Here is a 19,759-nt window from a genome sequence, read left to right as displayed (position 1 = left end):
GGGGGGGGGGGAATGTGGGTGAGCTTCCCTCACTTTTTTTTGCTACACTTCTTTCAGGCTGGCATGAGGCACTTTGGACTCAGCAAATTCTAAGTCTCCAATACACTGCTCCATTTTAGCAAGTAATAGCTTTCTGCTTGCCTTGGTACAGCAGGGACCTCCACTACAGTGCGCAGCGGGGGGCAGGTTGTCAATGCCACATCCTAACTACCTCCAGCCATTAACATTGGGTGGCAGGGGTGCAATTGCACTCCTAGTCAAGTCACAGATGAAACTTCTTGAAAGCAAGTTTTAGGACTTCATTTACAGGGAAGTCCTATGCAGGTATGCTCAGAATGGAGTTCAGTAGGACTTAGTCAGATTTGTATTGGTTGCAGTGAATGGCCATTACAGGTAAACAGTATTGCAAGTTTAGATAAAATATTTGTAATGCAAATGTATAATCAAGTTTATTTTATTATATATACCACAAAACAGGTAAAAATTTAAGAACTAGGTACAAATATCAGGTACAAACATTTATACATATTATATATAGAAATGAATTCCAGTCTTTAAATAGAATTATAATCTACAGGAGTTAATTCCAATGCAATAATATGTACAAACCTTTTTCCAAACTTGTACATTAAAAAGAGTCAGGCCTAAGTTAGCTGTCATTTCAAGTAACTTTTATGAAACATTTATAAAATATAGAAAAGTGAAACTACACTGCATTAAATTAATTAGCAGCAAGATAAATTCAGAATCCATCTGTAGTTCTGTCTCCCAAATAGTTGAGTTACAATGTTACAAACAAGCAGTTTCAAAAGGTGTTTCTTAGTAAAATCTACTTAACAGAGTTACTTATAATATCAACAGTTCAAGTTACGAGGAAAAATCAATATGAAAAACGAAAGCAATCTGATTAGTAATCTCACATCCCAGGGTTTTGTTGCTGTACAGAGGAAATAATAAAGAAAACAGAGAACATAGATTGTTGTGAAGCAAGATGGCCACAGTTTTAAGCTCTGCTTGTTAACAAGGCCTTTTATGCTTAAATAATGTTTCTTAAGAACAGTCTCTTAAGAAAATCTTTCTAGAATTTGGCATTCACAAGCCATGTTTTAACAAAAAGGATCAAGTTGTAAGACTACATGCACACAATATTTTAATGGCTCTAAATCTGTCAACTGATGAGAGCTACGAGGGAAAGGCAGTAGTACACTACTGGTGAAAGGCACTACTCCCCTCAATTTGTAATAGCTGCCTCTAAGATTTCATACCTTATCACATACAGAGGGCTGAATCCAGCCACTTTGAAGTTGCATTGATATAAACATAATAAATAATGTTCTGAACTTCCCTCTGACACACACACACTCTTCAAAGCTCAAGACTGCAAAAACATCTGAGCTGCTCAGCAGAACTGAATAAAAGCAGCAAATTTAAAACCTGAAGATATGAGACATGTTCATGACATATGTTCGGGCATTTTTTTGCCAGAACACAAAAAATGGTATCTGTGGACAGGGGACAGAAGCATGCACACAAGCCCCAACCCCACATCCTAGTGCACATTACCCTACCCACTCAGTCAATCTCAAGCCTTCACTGTACAGAGCAAAAAAGAGAGAGGCTGCAGTGGCTTATACTTGCTTTTCATTAAAAGCAAGTAGAACACCTTGAGTGATTAAAAGGTCTTTATTAAGATCTGTGGGTGTGCAGAAAATTCTACTCCTGTTCAAGAAAATCCAAGATCTTTGTTGAACTCCCCTGCTGAGCACAGGAAAGGGACTAAATCAACATGGCAACATGAACCAGGATACTGGGTGGGGTTGGGTTTGCAGATCGATTCAAACAAATGCCTGAACATGCCTGGAGATGTGTGTGCAAAGTTTAATTTTTAAAATGGCTAACATTTTAAGAACTATGTCGAGACATTAACATGTAGAAAAGACAGTAGAATTAAATCTATTTGACAATATGGAACTCCCAAGCTTATAATGCAATGGATTCTTTCAGCAGCACATGAATGAGGATTTTCACCTTGATGCCCCCTTGTCACAGAAGGTTACAACGATACACACTTTCACATGCCCCTAATGGAAGACTGAAAATGTAAGTAACGTTAAGGGAAATATATTTGGTAACGTGTGAGAGAAAAAAGTACAATCAATTTTAATGCTGCCCTTGAATAAATCTTTTATCTGTATAACCCAGAGATCTTCAGAGGAGGTCTTGCTGAAGGTGCCACAAATTGCAAAATGCCATTTGACGGCAACACGAAAGTGGGCCTTCTCTGTAGTGATGTCTCTGGACAAGTGTCCTCCCTTCTGCCATTCAAGAGGCATCAATTGTTGTGTGCTTCCAACACTAAAAATTCATCTATTTCCATGGTCTTTCCCTGACAAGTGACACTAATCCTTCTGCTCTATACTATTGGTGATATCTGTAATATTATTTTAACTGAAATGCTTTAAATGTATTTATTTCTATCTTTGTAAGACATTTTGAGATTTATTTGCAATGGTAAAATCAATTAAATAAACAAATAAAGAGATGCACTACCAAAAAAAGGATATCATTGCTTCAGTATCCAAATGACAAAGCAACTTCTTCAGAGGAGGATAGTGACACAGGGATGGCACACAACCCAGCATGATTAATTTGTGTTTTGCTCTTGTAATAGCAACATTGAGACGTCTCCAGTCCTTCAGAAGTTCTCCAAGCTATCAGAAGAAAAGAGCAGTTGACCTAGCCTTAAGATTTTGCAGCTGACTGAGCTTGCCAGGTTTTATATTTCAAATATAAAACTAAGCAGAACAGAACACCATCAGAAGAAGGTAGCAATCTGCTTTCTTCATTGCACAATCCACCAACAAAAAGAAAAGCAGTGTATTTCTGTTCTTTGGGGTATCCATCAAAACATTTTTCATGCACTGCGAAATGGAGCTGGGTCTTGCCTTACAGCCATGTCTCTCGCCAACCATGCATTCCACCAGTGTGTGAAGAACTATGGGCACAGAGTACCTCCCTGCAACAGGAGGACCTTGGGCCAATCAGAATTCCTCCCCTCACCTGGAGACACTGTATGTACATAGGGTTGCTTCACTTCTTGGCTGAAAGTGTGGCTGACAAGCATGTGCAGCTGCTAGATACAATTCTGCATTCTCCCCATCAGCAAAGGATATCATCCGTAACAGGGGTTGTGCACACTCACAAGGGGATGTGGACTAGATTTCTTTTGTAAAGAGAAAGGACAAAACTCCAAATTTCCTAATGGACCCATGAAACTGTGAAATTATTTAGCTAAAATATTTGCCCGTCTTATCATTTTGGAATAAATTTGTACGGTCAGTTTTTTCTTACCACTTACTTCTGTGTTTTCCAAGCACAACTAAATAAGTAGCCATTTTCAGATGGACAAATCTTAACTTTCCAGATTATGATCTGCTCAGGGATTATAAAATACAGCCTACTCACATTTCCATCGGCGTTATTCCTTACAAAGGACACTATGATGATACTTTTGTCTCTTCCTTGGTACTTGTCCACAGTATTTACTTCTACATTCTTGATAAATGAACTTGTCATCAAGTCTGTGATTATCTTTAACTGATGTCTGTATGGAGATATGACCCCAATATCTGAGGGCTTGCAACCAGCCTAAAAAATAAATCCCAGACATTCAATGATTAAATCTAGCAAAAGAGTTATTTTGGGGTATATGCTATCAAGAAACATTCATGGAAAATGGAGTATAATAAACACAAAATAATTAGGCATTAACTTGAAGTCGAACAAATAAGAAACAAAAATGCAAAATTAAATATAAAGATACAAAAATGAATTGAAACTGGTTCCTTTAAACTATGGTTTAAAGTTAGGTGGAAACCAGGTCAACAAGTGCCCATATAAATAGTGTGGAGTTTTGGTTTGGTTTTTTTTAATGCAGATTGTAATTGCTTATAATGCGCTCCAACAGCTAGGTGCTATATAGTGAAGAGGAAAGAAATACTGGAGAACCATTATTTTAGCTTTTTAAATAATGTGTCCCTAGTGGATGCCATAGATGCAGTTTACTCAAATAAGCATATCTCTGAACATTGACTCAGTATATATACAGAATCAGGAATTTAATGGCCAAAGCATGTCAGTTTTCAGAACTGACCACACCATTTCAAAAATCCTTCAGATACCTTGATAAACATGGATGTCAGGAAGAGAACCAGTCTGGCTTCCGTCATGTTACTTACTCCACCTTTTTCTGTAAGTTCTGGCGCTGGAACCTATACCAAGGAAAAATCCTACACATTTTAATCTGTAAAAATGCAAGTTCAATTTTGCTTGCTAGCTTTTAAAAAAGATGTACTGGATTTCCTTATATTAAAAAATCTCCATGTAGGTGATTTGGTTATGCTAAAGGGGACAAAGCCCACACAATTAAGAGGAAGGAGCCATACTGGAAGTTAGTTAGTATACTAATTCATCAAATTTACTCATCATGTCACACAACCAAAAGAAGACTTGAAGCAACTTACCAAAAAAAAAAAAAATACACACACATACAATGTATAGAACAAATATTCATTAAAACAATACTGATTTACTACGAGGGTTTAGAAACAAAAACATCCAGCAGAAGAACTAATACTAGAAAATAGTCATTAAAGCCAGAACTTCTAGTGTTGTCCAAATACAGGCAGAATAAATATGTCTTTGCCTGGCCCTGGAAAGATTACAAAGAAAAAACTCCCTGGGCAAAGCATTCCATAAGCAGGGGACTACCACAATTTCACCTTCAATTTCCTAATGAATAGGGTGAACATAGAAATAACTGTTTATTAGGGCAAACAAGTAAAATTTACCTTTTCTGTGTTAAGGAAACAAACAGGGTTATTTGGATCAAGTGTTTCCTTTAGCCATGTTTCTGAAGAAAACTTCTGGTCCAATTTCAAGTCTTTTAAATTTGGCAAGTCAACTATGGCTTTGGACACCTTCTCAGAGCCGCATTCCAGTTTGCCATTGTATACCAGGTTGTTGCTCAGTGACATAATTTTACTAAAAGGTTTCAAAAAACAAAGCAATGTCAAACTTGAACACTTACAATATGTGGCGACTAGACAATAGCTACATAAAACTACCTACCTGTTCATTCGGTACTGTACGGTCAGCTGAACAATGGCATTCTTGTTTTGTTCCAGTCTTTTGAATAAACTTTCACCCATGCCAAGATCTCTGTTTAAAAAAAAAAAGTCAGTCCGTGGCTAACACAAAGCTTTGTTGATCATATTACAGGACTTATTTTGTCAGCACGATGTCCTCTTACCTTGCTTCTGCATTTTGCACAAGTGGAGGTAGCTGCTGATGGTCCCCCACTAGCACAAACCGAAGTGAATAGAATAGTGGACCCAGGCAGATCGGCTGGCTTATTTGAGAAGCCTCATCCACTATGCAGAAGTCAAATTGTTTACGAGTAAAAATTGGATGCTTTATTCCCATGCATGTTGTGGCAACTACAGGCTAGAAAGAGAGTAAAAACTATTATTATTATTATTATTATTATTATTATTATTATTATTATTATTACCTGCCCCTCACCCTAAGGTCTCATGGCCAGTTACAACAAAAGATTGTATTGCAGAGGGGTGGACTAGGCGATCCTTGTGGTCCCTTCCAACGCTGTGATTTTAAATGTTAAAAGCAGTTTAAAATAATTTGCAGTCACAAAGTAAGGTAAACCCTAAAAAATGCACTTCAAGTGTCTAAAGACAGGGTGGAGAGGCATGTCTTCAGCATTTGCCAAAATGAAAATGTATAATGAAAATGCCAGACACAACTTTATGGGGAGTTCGACCACGTTGGGGCTGCCAGAGAATGTCCACCCCCATCCGCGTCCACCCCTTCAACTTTTCAATACGTCATTATAAACCTTGTGTTTTCTAACTGTAACTTTTGCATGAAAAAAATGTACAGATGTTTTCAGCTTAGAACAGTTATGCCTAAACAATGCAACACTACTGACTCATTAAACACACTCTATACATGCACTGTTAAAAAGCAGTTCTTGCTTTTATGGTTGTTTAACCTGAGCGTTTGGGGTGGCTGATCATGGTATAGACCTTTGAGGAGTAAAATTAGGGGTGGGAGGGCAAGTTGATCACAAGCAACTCAGAAAGGTCAAGTCTTGCTGAGCACCTGTGCATCACTGCCACGTCCTTATTGTGATTTAAATAATAAGTCAAAACAGCGGTTTGCAAATGTGGGGATAATGTGTCTGTTAATTATTTATGATGAAACCTGATGGCTGAAATTTGCTTTTCAGATTGAAGAAAGTCTCTCACAGGGAAGGCCAACATCTTCACTGGGAAACACTATTCCATAAAGAACAATCCAAGGCTGAAAGTGTATTTTGCCTTTGTACAACACAACCAGCCCCCTCTAGTGGTATGAGTCTCTCAGTTACAAAGCCTATTTTATGAATATTTGCATATTAAATACAAAATTCAAAAGATGCAACACAGCTTGAATATATTTACCTTTTTCAATGTAAGTAAAATTGGTATGGACAAACATTTTATTTGTACCTCGATGCAAATCTGGGGAGGCATCATAACCAAAGCGTTAAGTGCCGCGAAAATAAAGCACTAAATGCACTACAAACAGGCAGACACCTCCAGCTAGATGTTCATTTTCCAGGTAGTCCTTTTTGAAATACATCTCAGAGATTCTAAAACCCTGAAAGTCATTTTCCTTACTTGACTACGATACAGCTCCTCTAAGTCAGCTACAGTCTTAATGCATTTGGATCTGCAGATCTCTTCCTCTGTGAACTTCTGAATGGCCGGATGAACCTTCTGAACTCTGCCCAGTCGCAGAAAGCCTACTTTGAACTTTGCCAGCTTCAGAAGGATATTGTCAACTGCAGTGTGAGTAAAGCTAGTTAAGAGAACACTGAAGCCACAAGCATAAAGAATTCGGACCTAAATGTGGGAAAGGAGACAAAGGAGGGGTGCATTAATTTGCATTTTCGTACAAGTCACAGACACACACCCCTCAAATTCTAAAGTCCAGCTGTCAATGTAGGAGGAAATTCCACGTATTTCAGATCACCACCACCTACATTTAAGAAAGGCATTAGGGAAGCTGTGGGGCGATGGCTGCTGGTATTGAGACTATGGACATTGATCAAAGTGTGGGGGAGGCACAATCACCCATGCCCATGCATTCAACACACATAGGAAGGGGATTCACGTATATCAATGTTTGTGCAGAGATATTCCGTATGAAGCGGGATCCTGGCCCAATCAGGATTTTTCCAATAATGTGTGGTAGAGCTCTATGTCCAAATGTAAACATGCACAAAGCCCCTTCCTATGCATGCCAAACACAGCTGGCGAGGGGTATATACGAGTGCTGGGTACACCAAAGCCCATCTAGCTGCCCTGACACACTTCTTAAGACACATGGGGGGTGTCATTTGACACACCCTCCCGTATTAATAGACTAGTAGTTAAGTACTTGATTTACACCAGTGGAAATCCTAAGTGCAGATTTGTGGTTTTGAAACATTCGCTCTTCAGAGAGCACATTTTCCTAACACGCCATATATAATATCTACATTAAGCATATAACTGCCTGAGCAGAGTTTGTTTTTTAATGAAACTTCTTACACATCACATTTTGGGTGTTTCAATCATTACAGTCCTATGATCTGCATGCACAAAATTCATTAACACCGTTTTTTCAAATGTTCCCTCTTTCCGGAATCTTACCAGAGCACATATTGTGGTGGTCTTTCCTGTCCCAGGCATCCCGACAATGAGTGTGTAATCCTTTGAAAGAAGCACTTGTTTCATTGCTTGTTTCTGGGGTTTATTAAGGCCTTTGATTTATGGGGGGGAAATAAGTGAATACAGTTAAGTTCTCTGCCTTCATTTTAAACATAATTACCTGGACCTGGGGGACTACTGAGGTAACTATTTTACAATATCAAAAGATTAGCTATATTTTCATGTATGGGGGCAGAATACACAGTTCAATCCTATGCACCTTTACCCAGCTAGTTCCACTAAGTTCAGTAAGGGTTGCTCCAGGTAAATGCGCATAGGATTATAACCTGATTAAGAAGTGTAAGGTAGGTCATCTCATTCATGCTTTGCTTGGAAGCCCCATAACTTCCTGCTACATCAATTAATACTCTGGAGAACAAGCCTGCTACAAATTTGGTATTGGCTTCAAAATTCGTTGACCCCACATTTTAAACCTGGGTTTCTAAGCAGCAACTCAGTTTCAGCTAAAAATTGCCTCCAGGCAACCAGGCAAGGAAACCTATGGAAACAAAATAACTTCATTTCTTCTTTAAGGCAATCCATATGCCACAAACGACTAGCAAAAAGTCTCAACAGCAAAATTATCTTTTGTTGATTAGTTTGCAAATTTTTGAATGTGAACATTACTGCAGCAGAGCACATCTTGAAAAGTCAACAGAAAACTTCCATTAAGTTTGGGATAAGGCATGCCACCACGAAGAGCTGTTAAGCATGCATTGGTTCTTTGTTTGCTTTGAGGTAAAATTCAGAATGCTTCTTCAGCTTAGAAAGCTTCAGTCTCTGAATGAATTCAACAATCCTCCTCTAACCACATGGGAAGCTGCCTTCCCTGACATACAGTACTCTTTAGGAAGAGAAATCACACACACCTGCATGACATTCACTGAGAGGAGAACCAAGCTTGGGTTTGGGTTCATATTCCAGCTCAGCCACAGACTCTCTAAATAATAGACCAGAGTGAGTTTTTAATGAATTGTGTATAGTGTTTTTAACTTTTGATTGGTTTACGTATTTTATATAATTAGCCCTGGGGCCCTGTGACAAAAGGGAGGAATATGAATTATACAGATAAAAGTACCAATCTTATTGAGAGTCGTCACCTGTTTTTACATGCCCAGGCTTTGGGATTTGCCAGGCTACAAAACTGCAGGAACAGTATTTCATTCTTACTCCAGCAAAGTAAGTATTTATAGAGCTTCAGCAAATGAGCATTATTTTATCTTTCAGTGAGCTGATTTGAAAACGCATGGCATCCAGTGCCTTAAATTTTCAGTCACAAGGTTTTCCACTGAATCTCTAGGCAGGAAATCCAATTTTCTAATATAACCAGACCTTAATAGGGTTTTTTAAAATAAAAAAAATGCATCTATTGTACCTTTTAGAATGTTCGCAACAGTTTCCTTTGCTTCTGGAGGAAGGACAGAGCTCAAATGTTGGATGAACTGTGGTTTCTGAAAGTCTATTATTAAATTACGAAGCCTTTCACTAAAAGGAAGGATTGAGAGGGAAAGGAATAAACAAAAATTGAAAACACATTTCTAGAAATGTTAGGTATGGAAGGAAGATAAATTTGAACAGACCTTGCAGGAGAATTTCCCATCAATTTAGAAAGGTTTCCCAATGGAGCATCTGTGCCAAAAGCTCCTTCTTCATGGTCTAACCTAAATATAGTGTCTTTCGGGATACGTGACAAGTTCCTGGAAGGCAGGAAAAAAGTTATCACTCAGATTCTAAGACCCTGAGTATTAGAAAATATACTGAGAAGTCTTTCCCAAACTGGTATCCGCCAGATGCTTCCCAAACTGGTACCTCCCGTCACCCCTGACCATGCTGTCTAGAGCTAATGGCAGCTGTAATTCAAAACATGCTGAGGGCACCAGGTTGGATAGGGAGGCAATGGTCATTTCCCAGTTGCAAGTACCTGCAGCAGGGAGACAAAGGCCACTCTAACTGCATGCATTTGTATAATACATGTTCGACACAAGAACAACATGTTATTACATGTTATTACATGAACTCTCCTGACAAGTAAAGCACTATGTTACCTATCCAATAAGCAAGAGATTTTGGAGCCGTTGACCTGTTGCACATAACCAATTGCCAAGCCAAGCAAAGTGCTGTCCGCTTCACCACTCACAACAACCCTGTCTCCTATCATCAGAGTTGTTGCAGGCGCAGAACCCTTTTTACGCTGGAAACAGTGTAAATACAGCCCATCGGACACCTTCTGCACGCACTCCACCCTGATCATGTTTCCAATGCAGTCTCCGTGTTTCTCCCTACAAAAATCAAGAACAAATGAAGTTTGGGAAAGCTCACGGTACACAGTTGCTAGCCCATATAACTCTTTGCTTTAAGGAAACTGAAAGAAGTTTCATCTACATTTCTAGCTGCCATTACTCTGAAAAACTCGATGTCAACAGTTTCGGTAGCTAGGTTGAAAGTGACCCTACAAAATCACCAATACCTTTCTGCAGCAGGTATCATCCATATGTTTCTGCAGCCCTTCTTTCCATCTTTATATTGTGACTCCAAGGTTAGCATCAGATACCAGAGATGGAAATACTCCAGGTGCGAGGGCTTCAGATGCTGGGTCTCATTTTCAACAGTAGCAAGCATATCCGGAGGAATAAAGCGATTTTGCTGCTGTTCCACAGCCCTAAAACAGAACACAACATGAATCCTCCTCTGATTTCAATTATGACGGCCTGTGATAATTCTGCTAAGAAACTTCATAGATGGCTAAAATTTGAATTAAGTCTGTGCTATCTTCATATAAATTCTTAGGCAGACTTACACTAGTGCGCCTGCATCCTTCTACCCCCTGAAAACCTACTTCTTTTGCTTTCCCTGGATTTTATCAATAGATTCTCTCTGCTTTTAGGGTAGCTACCATTTCAGCATGCACTATCGTAGTAGCACCATTATCATATTTAGGGTCATGCCTACATTTCTGCTTGGTATAGTTCACAGCTGGAAAACTAAATCAAACGCAACATGGCGTGGTCCAAAATAATACATTTGACATTACGCAGAATCTCAAACACAGAAAAGAGTCAATTATTTCACACCTGGATCTAATGTAAGTAAAGGTAAAGGGACCCCTGACCATTAGGTCCAGTCGTGGCCGACTCTGGGGTTACGGCGCTCATCTTGCTTTATTGGCTGAGGGAGCCGGCGTACAGCTTCTGCGTCATGTGGCCAGCATGACTAAGCCACTTTTGGCGAACCAGAGCAGCACACGGAAACACCGTTTACCTTCCTGCCAGAGTGCACTTTAAGGTGCTGTCGAACTGCTAGGTTGGCAGGAGCAGGGACCAAGCAACAGGAGCTCACCCTATTGCGGGGATTCGAACCGCCGACCTTCTGATCGGCAAGTCCTAGGCTCTGTGGTTTAACCCACAGCGCCTTGTCCAAAACTGTGATGTAGAAAACGGAGCCTTAATGAAACCACAGCATCAGCCATTTTAAACGGAGGTCAGTTGCAAAGAGCTTGCAGGCTTTTAAAAATGAATTTACCTGCTATAAAGTGCACAGTTCTGCTTCTGAGAGCAATAGCTGCACGCCTTACTGTCATTAATCAGAGGAGGCAAAGATGCAAGCTGTGTCCGCTCCTTCCCAGTGTCAGATTTGCATACGGTGTGAAGCAAATAGAAGGCCAACTCATTTCTTAGTTTGATCAGTTCTGCAGAGGGAGAAACAAAAATGATGTCCAGGTTCCCCCACCCCCCAAGTTTCAAATATTTAGGAAAAAGGCACAAGGAAAACTACTTTGGTTCTGCACTCACTGGCCACTCGGAGTGCCCAGGAAACACAGAGACAAGATGACACATCTCTGCCTCTCCCTCCAATCTGAAGCTGGATGGCACGGTGCTAGTGAAGCGACAGAGGCTTGCTTTGCACAAATCCTAAGTTTCCTCTCAACTTTAGGGCTGGGGGTGAGTAGGGATCATTCCCCTCCACAGCAGTTCCAAGACTAGGAGAAAGCCTAGAACTCATTATTTCATTTCTTTGTTTTTTGTATTTATATCCCACACTTCCTTTGAAAGGAGCCCATGCTACCCAGAGGCTGTCTTGAGTATTTGATGAAATTTGAGACCTTTACTTAACTGGTGCACTAGTTTTGTCTTTCCTTGGGAAGAGATGAACTTGACACAGTTTTCCATGCCCATGTAATCCCCAGCTTGAATTGCTGAAATGGGCTCTACATGGACTCCCTGCTGAAAAGGTTTTGGAAACTTCAGCTGGTTAAGAATATAAAACCTCACTAGGTTGATAATGGGACCTTCCCATACTGAACAAATACTTCAGCACTTACAAGATCTTCACTGGCACAAATCAAAGTGCTGAAATTGACTACCGTATTTTTCGCCCTATAGGACGCACCGGCCCATAGGACGCACCTAATTTTTTTTGGGGGGGGGAATAAAGGGGGAAATTTTATTTTTCCCCCCCGGGGGGAAGGGCTGGGGCGGGGGAAGCCCAAGCTTCCCCCGACCCCAGCCCCCAGAACAGACAGCTCTCCGCAAGCCCAGGCTTCGGCATGCAGGCAACTCTCTGCGCCGGGCTCCCACGTCTTGCGGAGAGCTGCGTGAAGCTAAGCCTGGGTGCGCTGCGCCTCCCAGCTGTCCCCCGAGCTTGCGGGGCTGGCGGTGGGGAGAAGCGGGCTTCTCCCCGCTGCCAGCCTACAAACCAGGTCGGTGGACAGCGGGATGGCGCTCTGCATTCACCCCATAGGACACACACACATTTCCCCTTCATTTTTGGAGGGGAAAAAGTGCGTCCTATACGGCGAAAAATACGGTAAGTCCTAGATGAGCTAGAACCATGGCAGCTGAAGGCTTTCCTTCTACCATAAAAACTTTCTATTTGCCGATGTTGTCATTGGGTGCTCTGCTCTGAGTCCCCTTGCCAACCACAGGCAGAGCTTTTTTGGTAGCAGGGCCCACACTCTGGAACGATCTCCCCAGAAAAATTCATCTGGCACGTGCTCTTTTTCTGTGCCAAGTTAAATCAGGTTTTTACATAAGCTTTTTGTAAAAGACAGCAAGTGTGTGGGTGGGAGCTCTTAAACCATTTAATTCTGCTTTATCTGATTTTCCTTATTAAATTGCATTTTTTTATTTTAAAAAAAATCCAGCCCCCTTTAAGATTGCATTGTTGAAAAAACGAGATGGAAATATTGTAAACACAACACTGTCCAAGGATTTTTCCAAGCAGAAAATTACCTCTCCTATCCATACGATTTCCAGGTACAGGAAACATATTCCCAGTTTTAAGGTAAAGGAGGAATCCAGCTTCAGGATCAGCTCGTCTTCCTTGGCACAACAGGGAGTACAAAACCACCTGGGGGGGCGGGAATCCAAAACTATTAAAATGGAATGTTAAATGTAGGTATCAACCAAGTTGCACCACTTTGCAGTTTCTTGCTGCAGTAATCACACACAATATGTCCCCTACCAGTGAGCATACAAATTATGTATCACTAGCAAATAAGCACGCAAGGGCTGCCTCAAGACCAGTAATATGGGCATCAGAGCTGAGGAAACTATAGTCCCACTAGCAATCCCTGAGGATGGCATACTGCATCATGCAAGGGACTTAATCAGTCAAGCGTTATCGCAATGAATATATTCACAGAAGCCGCCCTGATTATTTAGTGCAGCACAACAGCCAGGCCTATCAACCAGACTTACGATTTTGCTATTTTTCCTACTCTGCTGGCTTCTCATTTTCTACTTTTAGCGACAGACAGAAAGAAATGCGGATCTTTGGACACCACCAAAAATTAAATAAATCCCTGCATCCAAGAAAGATAGAGCCTCTAGAAGACCCCATCAACTGAACTTAAGGAAGATCAAACAGTAGGTGCTACTAACCAGAACACAAACTTTGAAAGACAAAACCAGAACCTTGAAATGGACCCAGAAACAAATGCAGATGCTTCAAAATAAATAGTTTGTTTCTGCCTATCAGTATCTTCAACAACAGCCCCACAGACAATACACTACAGTAACCCAATCTCCCAATCTGGATTGTCAAAGACATGAATGACAGCAGTTTCATTTCCTTTTTCATCAGCGGCCACAGGAAACCAAACAAAAAAATCTGATAAACAACAACCTAGGGCACAGACCCTGTCTAGGAATCCAAATACCACCTTCCTCCAGCTACATAATTTCCCTTTAACGTACAATTTTAGTTAGTCTACTGAACTCCTACTAGCATCAACTCTGTACTATTTATACTGGGCTTAAGTTTATTCACAATCATTCAGTCCATCTCAGACACTAACTGAGGGAAATCACCACCAGAACACCTGGTTCTGATGATAAAAAAAGAGTTCAGTATCATCAGCACATGGGTGACAACTTCAGCCAAAGGTTTCATGTTGATGTTAAGGATCATGGGAGACCCAACTGAACTCCAATGAACCCTGCAGAGCAAATCCTATAGGAAGGAGCAACTGCTTCACAGCATCAGCTTCTGGAACCTTCTGAACCCACCACAAATGATGCTTAAAAACAATTAAGAACATTTTAAAACATTTTTAAAAACTTAATATTTAGTCAGCACCTTTCATGTATCCTTTAAAATTAATTACTATAATTCCTATTTGTACCTGACTTCTGTGTTCTATAGAGTTAGATTCCTTGCCACTTTTAAGCTCCAGAGGCATTATCTTGGACTGAGTTGTAGATCTGCGGTGAATTGTTACGCCAGCTGTAACATCAATTTTACCCTTTAAGCCAAACCTGGGGCACCAAATGTTCTCCTCTACATCCAGGATTTCTGTAACTTTGACAGTGCACCAGGAGTCATCTTTTTCATCCCCTGGCCTATCAGAAAAAAACATTAAGTGTATTAACTGGAAAGGTTTACTTCCAAAAACGAAGAGATAGCTTTCCTTAAATACGTATTTGAAGGGACAAAATCCATATTCCTTTAACAGGTCAGAACATATTACATTCTTATGCAACTGCTTCCAAACAAATCAAAAGGCAGTTCTTCCTCTTACTATTATTTTGTTCTTACAGATGAGAAAAATGATTTCATTCTCAAGTAACAGAACAAGTGGGCTGAAATGCTTAGCTGGATTTGAGTTGTCAACAAACAAAGGATTCGAGCAACCACAGAACGTGCAGCAAAAGATATGAATGATGAAGCCTTGAAAATACAAAGTCGGGTGAATTTGAGTTGAAATGCAATAGCAGCTAGCCATGGCTTGTATGAAAGAGAGAAATTTGTGCATTCAAATGCTCTAACCTGGTTGGCAGCTACTTTGCAATAGCTATAGCAAACAAGCCCAAGGAGAAAAACTTGAAATACTAAACATAGCCGTAAGAAAGTTTGTGTTTTTAATTATACTTTAACTAACAGAAGCCAAAACAGCGTTACCACAGTGCACGTTACCACAGTACACTTCAGCACCCCTTTTTTCCTAAGCAGTGCTCCTGGGCGGGATTCATAGAGGGAAGGAGAAATTATCAAAAATCTCCTCTCCACCTGGTGGGGGTCTCCACTGGAAATATCCCATGAACAGAAGGAGCACTTTTGCTTGCAAAAGGGTAAGTCTGGATCTAACCCACTATCCCCCCCCCAACATGTTGTTTATAAGTGACCTAGAATCTGTGCCAGGAAAGGAGGTTAACAACCCAGCTCAATCGTTAAAGAAGTTGTACAACATTATTTTTTTATTTATTTCTGGTCCTTTGCAGTCCAGAGATTCTGCAATTCTTACACAGCTGACAGTTCACCCACAGCACTGGCAGAACAACTTTACAACAGTGTGTTGGTGTGAATAGTTCCTTACCATTTTATCTGCATGTTATGCTGGCAAACATGGTTTTCTTTGTATATGAACTCTTCTGCCCATTTAATGAAAGAGTGAAAGTACTCTTCTATCTCTTGCATTATATCATTCTCTTTCAGATTTAATTGGTACCTGCGGAAGCGAAAGGAGGAAAGCATATTAAAAGCTGCATGGCAGATAGCAGAAGAGAAAAAGGGAGGAAACGGAAAAGATCTCTACATTACAATTATCTATTTTTTATTTGTGGTCCCTCAGAGAAAAATATCCACATGTTTAGGCATTTGTAACATTCCCAAGTTTTAGCAGTGTAACTACAGGGAACTATTCTTCCAAAATGTAGCACATACAAGTATAAAAATGACAAGTGAATTATTTTGCTTCAAAAAGGTTACTCTATTTGCATGCTCTGAAACAATTATGGCAGTGCATTTTTGTCCACACAAGCAATCACATGGACAAAAAGGTAACAATATCAGCAATTCCCACTACCCCTGTGCAAACTGACCTTTGCTAAGCATTAAAGCTAAGAAAAAGAAGAAGTTCTTAAGAGAAAGGTATACCACTCGCTTCATCTCTTACAACTAATACTTACAGCTCTTTTAGATACTTTGGTCCATGAATTACTGAGAAGGCAATTTCTTGCAATTTCTCTTGTGTAAAATTTGTTCCTGCTTTTTGGAAAATTTCATGAAGGATTGTACCTATTAGCATTGGACGCAAACCAGGCTCACATCCCTGGGAAAAAAATGAAACCACCCCAAAATATTAGCAGAGAAGTACGTGCACTACACTTTAATTGATCTGTACAATACTGCATTTTTAGCGGCATTGTCCCATCCTAAGGGCGCAATCCTCTGCACTCTTACTATACTGTAAGTCCCATTAAATACAGTAGGACTACTTTTTGAGTAAACACTGTAAGCAAGGAATTTTAAGTTTAAAAAAGAAATATCAAAGAAAGAAGAAAGAACCAACAGGACAATTTCATAGTTAAACTAACTATCAAGTTAGGAGGTTAATAAGGAGCCATGTTTCCTACTTGAATAAAAGCTATCAATGTAAGTCCACCAATCATTATTTACTCTGTTTTTCTTTTATTACATTTATACCCCACCTTTCTCGCGTCATGAAAATAAAGGCCCACTTTTATTCCATCACGGTACCAATATGTAGTTCCCACACAGTCACTCAGCCAAACACTGAGCAGACCCAGACCTGTTTAGCTTCAACAAGATGGTGGCCTTATGTGTCTTCAGATCGTACTCTGGGAATTTGAGGTTTGTTTTCCACCCAATCACTTAAGTTTGGGATGATATGCAAAGTTTACCATATAAAAACATGCATTTTAACACATATATAACCATATGTTATCACTAGACAAATCCACATTAAAATTATTGTCTTTCCCCAACTCCAGAAAATACTGACTCTGTTCACCTATTTGCTATTTTTGTCTTCATCAATTACCCCAAAGGCACTCTGGAGACTACTGGATTATCACTATAGTAAATAGGGAACATAGTATAGTGAACCAGAGCATTCTGAAACTCTTTACTGGTATAATTTTACTTATAAGTTCTTATGTATGAAGTACTTATAATACTAGGTGCTTTATTTAAAACAAGTTGACAATGCCCTTAATATAGATGTTATCAATGCCCATGAAACAAACAATTTTAATAGACAATGTTTTCCCCAACTTACTTTGAACTTTTCACTCAGTATAGCTTTCCTCATACACCGAATGCTATTTGATACAGTAGTGCCAGAGACTAATACATCTGGATACAGAATCAAATATCCTCCATCTGCATCTATTATCCAAACACCCGCGTTGTACTCTCCTTCTAGATGAATGATATCTCCAGGCTGCACTGGAACAGAAATCCTGAAAAATATGTGACAGATTACAATGTTGATAAGCACACATTTTAAAATTATCTGTGATTTTTGCACTGACCTATAGACCAAGGAAAGGAAAGTGATCGTGCATTCAAGAAAAACTATAACGATTTTTCAGGGACTTACTGCAACCTACACTCTCGCGATTACAAAGGCCTTCTACAGAAAGGCAGTGAAAATGGACACAGACAGGTAGGGAAGCAGAGTAGATAATCTCTGAACAATTCAGTAGTGGTCCTTTTAGGGATCAATTCTATGGTGATTGGGGTTGGGGAAGGAAATTCCATAGGGAAGAAACCACCATGATGGAAGCATTGCTAGTTAGCCAGTCACACGAGCTGAAGGAACCAGCTCTGGTGGCTTTTTGTCTATTTTTTCCGTTTGGTACTTCGTTTTAAAATGTCTCTCCTATTCACTCCAACAGGAGGGAGCTCTGTACCCTTAAGGGCAGAGACATGTCAAGAGAAAGAGGGTGTAGGATGTTGTGTGTGTACAACTCCCCAATATACACTTGTCTTTCCCCCACTACAAAGCTTTCTGTGGGTATAAAAGGAGCCCTCCTGGGAAGTGAATGGCATCCCACCAGTGGGCCTCCCTCTCTGAAAGTGGAACAGCACTGCTTATACTGCTTCCAACAACCCCTTGCAACCCCTTGGCTGATCTTAGAATTGTTCCAACAGAACAACTGGCAATTAATTAAAAGCAACGAAACAACATTAGATAGCTCTTTGGATAAAAGACAGTGGTGCCCCGCAAGACGAATGCCTCGCAAGACGAAAAACCCGCAAGACGAAAGGGTTTTTCGGTTTTTGCGACGCTTCGCTAGACGATTTTCCCTATGGGCTTGCATCGCAAGACGAAAGCCCATAGGGAAATCTCGGGGACCTTTTTTTAAATGCTGGCGGTGGGGAGCAAAGCCTTTTCCCCCCCTCCGGACTTCAGAAGAGGTCCAGGAAGGCCGGCGGGGGCGAAAGGCTTTGCTCCCCACCGCCAGCATTTTAAAAGCGGTCCGGGATAGCAGGGAAGCGCTTCCCGCTATCCCGGACGGCTTTTGAAGCCTGCCTAACCGGGGGCTTTTAAATCGCCCCGGGACTGTCCGGGGCGATTTAAAAGCCCCCGGAAGGCTTTTGAAGCCTCCCCCCGCCGCCCGGCATCGGAACGATGTCCCGAAGCCGGGCGGCCGGGCGGGAAAGCCTCCCCCCGCCGCCCGGCTTCGGGGCATCGTCCTGATGCCGGGCGGTGGGGCAGGAACGCCTCCCCCAGCCGCCCGGGTTCGGGGCATCATTCCGATGCCGGGCGGTGGGGCAGGAACGCCTCCCCCCGCCGCCCGGCTTCGGGGCATCGTCCCGATGCCGGGCGGTGGGGCAGGAACGCCTCCCCCCGCCTCCCGGCATCGGAACGATGTCCCGAAGCCGGGCGGCCAGGCGGGAAAGCCTCCCCCCGCCGCCCGGCATCGGAACGATGTCCCGAAGCCCGGCGGCGGGGCGGGAAAGCCTTTGTCCCCCCTGCCTGCCTTCCCAGGGGCTTTTAAATCGCCCCGGACAGCGGAGAAGTCCTCCGCTGTCCCGGGCGATTTTAAAATGCTGCCCGCCAGAAGAGGTCGGGGGAAGGCGGTTTCCATAGGAACGCATTAATTGATTTTCAATGCATTCCTATGGAAAACCGTGCATCGCAAGACGAAAAACTCGCAAGACGAAGAGACTTGCGGAACGAATTAATTTCGTCTTGCGAGGCACCACTGGATTTCCGTATATGTGTACTTAAAAGACCACTGCTAATGCTAGGATGATTTTTTTACCGTGATGTACCCTGGAGTAAAACAGGCACACATCCTTTACGGTCAAAGAGCAGGCAGCTCTGCCTTTAGATCAGAGATCCCTTATCTTCAAAATAAAAACTGGATATAACAAGTATCAATGCCTGATATCATATTAAGTCAGGGGGGAATGGTCTGCCCCAAATGGCCTCACAGGCCAAATTCAAAGGGTTAGTAGGCCCAATTATTATTCCTGTTAGAATTAATTTATTAATCGCCTTCAAAACTACTGTCTCAAGGCGATTTACACATAAAATGATTAACAACAGTAAAAAACACAAAAGCAACAAATACATTTAAAATGAAACTAAAACTTAACAGACATTTGTGATAAAAGATCCATTTATCTAGCTGGAAAAGCCTGAAAGAACAAAAATGTCTTCAATTGTTTCCCGAAAGTGAAGATAATGGGAA

At 41.1% G+C, this 19,759-nt stretch overlaps 1 protein-coding gene across 1 annotated transcript in view; it reads right to left on the bottom strand.

Annotated features, from left to right (window-relative positions):
- Nucleotides 1–423: 423 nt before the first annotated feature.
- Nucleotides 424–19,759, bottom strand: part of DNA2 (DNA replication helicase/nuclease 2) — a 19,770-nt gene continuing 434 nt past the window's right edge. Inside the window, exons 2-20 of the mRNA XM_081912557.1 lie at nt 17,332–17,630; nt 16,220–16,362; nt 15,628–15,759; nt 14,437–14,653; nt 13,043–13,160; nt 11,334–11,499; nt 10,282–10,473; nt 9,860–10,093; nt 9,395–9,511; nt 9,190–9,299; nt 7,758–7,867; nt 6,741–6,965; nt 5,312–5,505; nt 5,131–5,220; nt 4,851–5,043; nt 4,182–4,271; nt 3,466–3,648; nt 2,565–2,711; nt 424–2,100 (exon numbers count right to left, since the gene is read on the bottom strand). Coding sequence (XP_081768683.1) covers nt 2,044–2,100; nt 2,565–2,711; nt 3,466–3,648; nt 4,182–4,271; nt 4,851–5,043; nt 5,131–5,220; nt 5,312–5,505; nt 6,741–6,965; nt 7,758–7,867; nt 9,190–9,299; nt 9,395–9,511; nt 9,860–10,093; nt 10,282–10,473; nt 11,334–11,499; nt 13,043–13,160; nt 14,437–14,653; nt 15,628–15,759; nt 16,220–16,362; nt 17,332–17,630 — 3,017 coding nt within the window. The 3' untranslated portion in view covers nt 424–2,043. The remainder of the gene's footprint in view (nt 2,101–2,564; nt 2,712–3,465; nt 3,649–4,181; nt 4,272–4,850; nt 5,044–5,130; nt 5,221–5,311; nt 5,506–6,740; nt 6,966–7,757; nt 7,868–9,189; nt 9,300–9,394; nt 9,512–9,859; nt 10,094–10,281; nt 10,474–11,333; nt 11,500–13,042; nt 13,161–14,436; nt 14,654–15,627; nt 15,760–16,219; nt 16,363–17,331; nt 17,631–19,759) is intronic.

The sequence above is a fragment of the Podarcis melisellensis genome (assembly GCF_964234715.1).
Source record: "Podarcis melisellensis genome assembly, chromosome: 5".
In the NCBI taxonomy this organism is placed as follows: Eukaryota; Metazoa; Chordata; class Lepidosauria; order Squamata; family Lacertidae; genus Podarcis; species Podarcis melisellensis.
The sequence above is the reverse complement of the archived record's forward strand: the minus strand, read 5'-3'. Positions and strand labels throughout refer to the sequence as shown.